This window comes from Cebus imitator, unplaced genomic scaffold (genome assembly GCF_001604975.1).
Source record: "Cebus imitator isolate Cc_AM_T3 unplaced genomic scaffold, Cebus_imitator-1.0 Scaffold53, whole genome shotgun sequence".
Taxonomy (NCBI): Eukaryota; Metazoa; Chordata; class Mammalia; order Primates; family Cebidae; genus Cebus; species Cebus imitator.
This window is the reverse complement of record NW_016107368.1, coordinates 2,907,920-2,914,474: the sequence shown is the minus strand read 5'-3', so window position 1 is coordinate 2,914,474 and position 6,555 is coordinate 2,907,920. Positions and strand designations below refer to the sequence as shown.

At 53.3% G+C, this 6,555-nt stretch overlaps 1 protein-coding gene across 1 annotated transcript in view; it reads left to right on the top strand.

Moving 5' to 3' along the window:
• The first annotated feature begins 1,752 nt into the window (after window positions 1-1,752).
• The window catches only part of VAV1 (vav guanine nucleotide exchange factor 1), a 76,872-nt gene continuing 72,069 nt past the window's right edge, over window positions 1,753-6,555 (top strand). Inside the window, exon 1 of the mRNA XM_017528274.1 lies at window positions 1,753-2,091. Within this exon, the coding sequence (XP_017383763.1) occupies window positions 1,888-2,091 (204 nt within the window). The 5' untranslated portion in view covers window positions 1,753-1,887. The remainder of the gene's footprint in view (window positions 2,092-6,555) is intronic.

Here is a 6,555-nt window from a genome sequence, read left to right as displayed (position 1 = left end):
TTAAAAAAGGAACTCCAAGATGAGGGCTGTGTGTTGGATGGAGGGGGAGGGTCCTGCTTACGCTCTAGTGGGGTGGAAGTTGGAGGTGGGGGCGGAGAGACCTAGCCTTGTGAAGATGATTTCAGCTAATGATACGGTAATAGCTGGGAAGGCAGTAAATGTTTGTTGAATGAATTAATGAAAGACACGTTTGGGCCGGGAACGGTGGCTCACTCCTGTAACCCCAGCACTTTGGGAGGCTCGGGCAGGTGGATCACGTGAGGCCAGGAGTTTGAGATCAGTCTGAGTAACACGGAGAAACCTCGTCTCTACTAAAAATACAAAAATTAGCCTTGCATGGTGACACCTGTAATCCCAGCTACTCAGGAAGCTGAGGCAGGAGAATTGCTTGAACCCGGGAGGCAGAGTTCAAGAGGTGACAGAGCAAGGCTTTGTCTCAAATAAAATAAAATAAAATAAAATAAAATAAAATTAGCCAGGCACAGTGGTACAAGCCTGTAGTTCCAGCTACTTGAGAGACTGAAGCTGGAGGGTCACCTGAGTCCGGGAGTTCAAGGCTGTGGTGAGCTATGATTGTGCCACTGAGGTCCAGCCTGGGTTGGGATTATGCCTGTCATCCCAACACTTTGGGAGACCAAAGCGGGCAGATCACTTGAGGTCAGGATTTCAAGACCAGGCTGGCCAACATGCTGAGAACTTGTTTCTGTGAAAGTACAAAAATTACCTGGGCGTGGTGGCAGGTACCTGTAATCCCAACTGCTTGGGAGGCTGAGGTGGGGGAGAATGACTTGAACCTGGGAGGCAGAGAATCACCTGAGCCTTGGTAAGCCGAGATCTCACCACTGCACTCCAGCCTGGGTGACAGAGTGAGGCCCTGTCAAAAAAGTAAAGAAAAGAGAAGGGAAGGGAAAAGAAATGGAGGCAAGGGAGAAAGAGGGAAGAAGGAAAGAGGGAGGGAAGAGAGAGAGAGAGAGGAAGGAAGGAAAAAAGGATGAAATAACTATGATAAAAATAAGATTTGTTGGATAAAGATCAGGGCTTAACCTAGGGAGATGAGTAGGGCTGATGGTGTGCAGAAAAGCCTGTGATTTGAAATCAGGGGGCTTGGGAAGACCTCATGGGAAGGTAGCATTTGAGCAAAGACCTGTAGGGGTGACAGAGCTAGCCATGAAGTTGCTTAAGGTGGACAACACAGCTGTGCAAAGGTCCTGGGGCAGGACCATGTGTTCCTGTACCATGGAGAAAGAGTGAGGAGCAGGGAGAAGGAGGAGGGGAGGACAGACAGGGAGGGAACTGGGCAATTCAAGCAGAGTTTGTGGGCCTTGGGGAGGACTTGGGCTTGTCCCTTGAGGAAAGTGGGAGCCATAGAGAGTTGTGGGCAGAGGAGGGGTGGGCTCTGACTCAGATGCTCGCAGGCAACCTCTGTTGGTGGCTGCAGGGAGGACAGACTGTGGGGGATGGGGGCTGCAGTCAGGAGACCAGGCAAGTGATGATGGGGCTGGACCAGAGGATGGGGTGAGAAGTGGGTGAATTCTGGGTATATTTCAGAGTGTCACTGTCTGCATATGGAGGAAGCTCCCCCATCTGGTAGTCTAGCTGGCCTGCCTCCCCTAGCCCCCCAACTCCCCGTGCCCAGGCCTGTGTCGAGTGGGCGGAGGAAAGAGATGTCAGATTCCGTGTGGGGTGGGGCTGGGCTGCAGGTGCTCCCCCAACTCCCCCTGCCCCATGGCTCCTCCTCCTCCGCCCCCTCTCAGGGCGACAGTTACAGGCAAAGAAGAGGAAGTGGTAGCACTAGCTGTCGCTCCACAGGCGAGCAGGGCGGGCGTGCGGGCGGGCGGGTGGTGGAGGCCGAGAGGGTGCACAGCCAGCCCCGGGAAGGCAGCGGCCATGGAACTGTGGCGCCAGTGCACCCACTGGCTCATCCAGTGCCGCGTGCTGCCGCCCAGCCACCGTGTGACCTGGGATGGGGCTCAGGTGTGTGAACTGGCCCAGGCCCTCCGCGATGGTGTCCTTCTGTGTCAGCTGCTTAACAACCTGCTACCGCATGCCATCAACCTTCGTGAGGTCAACCTGCGCCCCCAGATGTCCCAGGTAAGCCTTCTGAGGGCAGATGTGCTGAGGGCTGGAGAGGGGGTCCTCCCCGGGGCTGACAGTGAGGGGTTGACGTGCTCCACCTCTGGGCCTGCAAAGTAGGGGCGTTATGCTTAGAGGTCCAGGACTAGCCCAGGGGGGGTCACAATCTGAGATTATGGAGTTAACAGTTCCCCCACCCCATGTGGGTTCACAGGCCCTGAGTTGGCCCAAACTCAGCTGAGAACTGGCAAACTAGGGGTTAACTCTCTCAAGCCCCAGGCTGACTCTGCTGGGGCTCATGCCCCCAAATGGGACCAACCCGAGGTCCCTGGGGGCACCTCAGAACCCCCAGGGTAGCCGATGGGTTACCTGAAGTTTTGGACTCCCTTGACCCCCCGAGTCTGGCTGTGGGGGAGGGGCCTCCACCAACATCTTCCCCACATGTGTCTCCTCCTCCCAGGCCCGGGGCCCCTTCCTTCCCCTTACATCTTCCTTCCCCCTTGGCTTCCTGCCTGGGCCTGGGGCAACATGGGGCAGGTGGGGGGCTGTGGCCCCAGGGATCCGAGCTTCCTCCCAGGGGAGACATTGAGGCAGGGCCCAGTCCTGGGCTCAGAGAGTGGGTCCTGAGGTCTTGGCGCCTGGAAGAGCTGTGATTTCTCTGCAGGGATTACTGGAGGGGTGGTGTCGGATTTGACTGTGGCCGTCCCAGGCTGGCTCAGGAAATATATTCAAATCCCTATTTGAATGGGGTTGGCTGGGCGTGGAATGTACTGGATTGTGCTCATGTAGCGTCTCTTGTCTGCTTCCCCAGGGCTGCTGGGTGGAAACAAGGGACGGGGTCAGGCTGGTGGAGTCCCATCTGCTCTGGGGTATAAGGAGAGACAGCCCTATCCTGGGGTCTGGGGGATACAGCCCTGCCCTGAGGTCTGAGGGGACAGCTCCCATCTGGCCCTTAGGCTGGCCCTGCAGATGAGGAGCTGGGAGGTTAAGTTCATGGAGATGGGCCCATAGGGGTTCCTGGGGGGTGGTTCTCAGGGGCAGGGCCATTGGTGGGAGAGATTGGTGGGCCTTTGTTCCTTTTGTTTTTTTATTTTGTGTTTTATTTTTGAGATGGAGTCGTGTTCTGTCACCCAGGCTGGAGTGCAGTGGTGCAATCTTGGCTCACTGGAACCTCCACCTTCTGGGTTCAAGTGATTCTCCTGCCCCAGCCTCCCAGGTAGCTGGGACTACAGGCACATATCACCATGCCTGGGTAGTTTTTTTTTTTGTTTTTTTGTATTTTTAGTAGAGATGGGGGTTGCGCCATGTTTACCAGGCTGGCCTTGAACTCGTGACCTCAGGTGATCCGCCCTCCTTGGTGTCCCAAAATGCTGGGATTACAGGCATGAGCCACCGTGGCTGGCCCTTCTGTTTCTTTAGTGCCAGGGGCTTACGCCCTCCTCAGCTGGGACAAGTCTTCCTGAAAGGAGAAGACACTCCTCCCCGTCCCTGAGCATCCATCCTCTCTGGCCAGGGGCCATCCCAGCTTTGCCTGCATTTGCGTAACCTCCTTCTGGTTCCCAGGGAATGAGGAAGTAGTCATGGGACCCGTTAGGCCCCAGACCTGGCAGAGAGTCAAGGCCTCTGTGACGCTTCAATAGCAGCTAATGGGAAGGTGGATAGGCTTAAGGATGAACTTCCACTCTTGTGTGTGTCTCAGTTAAAGCCGGTTTTTGGATGAAGGGTGAGGATGCATGATGCTAATCTCTAGGGGAGCAGCTGCACTCCGAAGACAGTCCTAATCCACCCACTGACACACCCATCCATCCTTCCTTCATCCATCCACGCATCTACCCATCCATCCACTCATCCATCCAATCGTCTATCCATTCAACCACCCACCCATTCATCCACTCAGCTGTCCATCTATCCATCCACTCATTTACTCATTTACCCATCTGTCAGTCTATCCATCCATCTATCTTTCCATCCATCTATCTGCCCATCTGCCCACCCATCTATCCATGGGCCCATTGTTCACTCATCTATCTATCATCCACCTACCCACCCACCCATCCATCCATCCATCTACTCATCTATCCATCCATCCACCCATCCACCCATCCATCCATTCATCCATTCATCCATTCATCCATCCACTCCTCTACCCATCCATCTGCTCATCCATCACTCATCTATTCATCCATCCATCCATTAAACCACCCACCCATTCATCCACTCATCTGTCCATCTATCTGTCCATCTACTCATTTACTCATTTATCCATCTATCAGTCTATCCATCCATTCATCCACCCACCCATCTATCCATGCATTCACTCATCTATCATCCACTTACCCACCCACCCTTCCATCCATCCATTTACTCATCCATCCATCCATCCATCCACCCACGCACCCATCCATCCATTCATCCATCCACTCCTCTACCCATCCATCTGCTCATCCATCACTCATCTATTCATCCATCCATCCATTAAACCACCCACCCATTCATCCACTCATCTGTCCATCTAGCTGTCTATCCACTCATTTACTCATTTATCCCTCTATCAGTCTATCCATCCATTTTTCCATCCATCCACCCATCCACCCATCTATGGATCCATCCATTCACACATGTATCTGTCATCCACTCACCCACCCACCCATCCATCCATCCATCCACCCACCTACTCATCTATCTGTCCATGTACCCACCTATCCATCCAACAGTGACAACGTCTGCCAGACCCTGTTCTTGGTGCTAGGAACAGTGGGAATACACACACACACACACACACACACACACACACACACACACACCCCTGTTGTTGAGGAGCCTGCATTCCAGTGGGGGAGGCTGACGGTGAGGAAGCAAGACAATGTGTAAGTCCGGAGGTGGTATGTACTGCCCCGGAGAAAACAAGGTGGGACAGGGTATGCAGGGGGCACTGTGACTAGGAGGGCTAATGGTAAGGCGATAGTGGAGCAGAGACCTGGGGAAAATTAAGGAATGAGTCATGTGGATCTGGGGAAATGGAGTCCCAGGCAGTGGTTACTGCCAGTGCAAAGGCTCTGAGGTGGGAACTGGTCAGTGCCTGTATGTTCAGGGTAGAGACTGGCCCAGCTGGTGAGAACAGTGCAGGAGGTCAGATTTGAGTGAGTCTCCAAGCTGGCTGTTCCCCTTGAGATCCGAGGCCCAGAGAGAGAATGATACCACCATGAAAAGCCACAGCTATACCGACACACGAACTCTCCCCCCCCCACCTTTTTTTTTTTTTGGATGGAGTCTCACTCTGTCACTGAGACTGGAGTGCAGTGGTGTGATCTTGGCTCACTGCAACCCCTGCCTCCCTGATTCAAGCAATTCTCTGCCTCAGGCTCCCAAGTAACTGGATTACAGGCGCACACCACCACATCTGGCTAATTTTTTGTAGTTTTAGTAGCAACAGGGTTTTACCATCTTGGCCATACTGGTCTTGAACCCCTGACCTTGTGATCTACCTGCCTTGGCCTCCCAAAGTGCTGGAATTACAGGCATGAGCCACTGTGCCTGCCCCCCCCCCTTTTTTTTTTTTTTTTAATGAGACAGAGCTTCGCTAGTAGTCTCCCAGGCTGGAGTGCAGTAGCGCCATCCCAACTCACTGCAGCCTCTACCTCCCAGGTTCAAGCAATTCTCCTGCCTCAGCCTCCTGAGTAGCTGGGATTATAGGCACCCGTCACCATGCCTGGCTAATTTCTGTCACCCAGGCTGGAGTGCAGTGGCACGATCTTGGCTCAGTGCAACCTCTGCCTCCCGGGTTCAAGAGATTCTGTCTCAGCCTCCCGAGTAGCTGGGACTACAGGTGTGTGCCAGCATACCTGGCTAATTTTTAAATTTTTGTAGAGATGGGGTTTTGTTATGTTGCCCAGGCTGGTCTTGAACTCCTGGCCTCAAGCAATCCTCCTGCCTCAGCCTTCCAAAGAGCTGGGATTACAGGCGTGAGCCACTGCACCTGGCCAGAATAGAGGTTCTTATCTGCTCCTCCCATAACAGGAAAGATAACACACGCCACCCACTGCTCTATTCGTGCTTTCCTCACTAATCACCTTGGCAGTCTTTCCACGTCAGCCTGTAGAGATTATAATTATTCTTTATAACATGGATGCATATTCCATTTATTTTAACAAACACGGTCAGGTGCCGTGGCTCATGCCTGTTATCCCAGCACTTTGGGAGGCCGAGGTGGGCAGATCACAAAATCAGGAGTTTGACACCAGCCTGACCAACATGGTGAAACTCTGTCTCTATTAAAAATACAAAAGTTAGCTGGGCATGGTGGCGCACGCTTGTAATCCCAGCTATTCAGGAGGCTGAGGCAGGAGAATCACTTGAACGCAAGAGGCGGAGGTTGCGGTGAGCCAAGATTGCACCTCTGCACTCCAGCCTGGCAACAGAGTAAGACTCTGTGTCAAAAATAAAAGTGGGAGAAAATAATTTCCCTATTCTACAATTATAGCT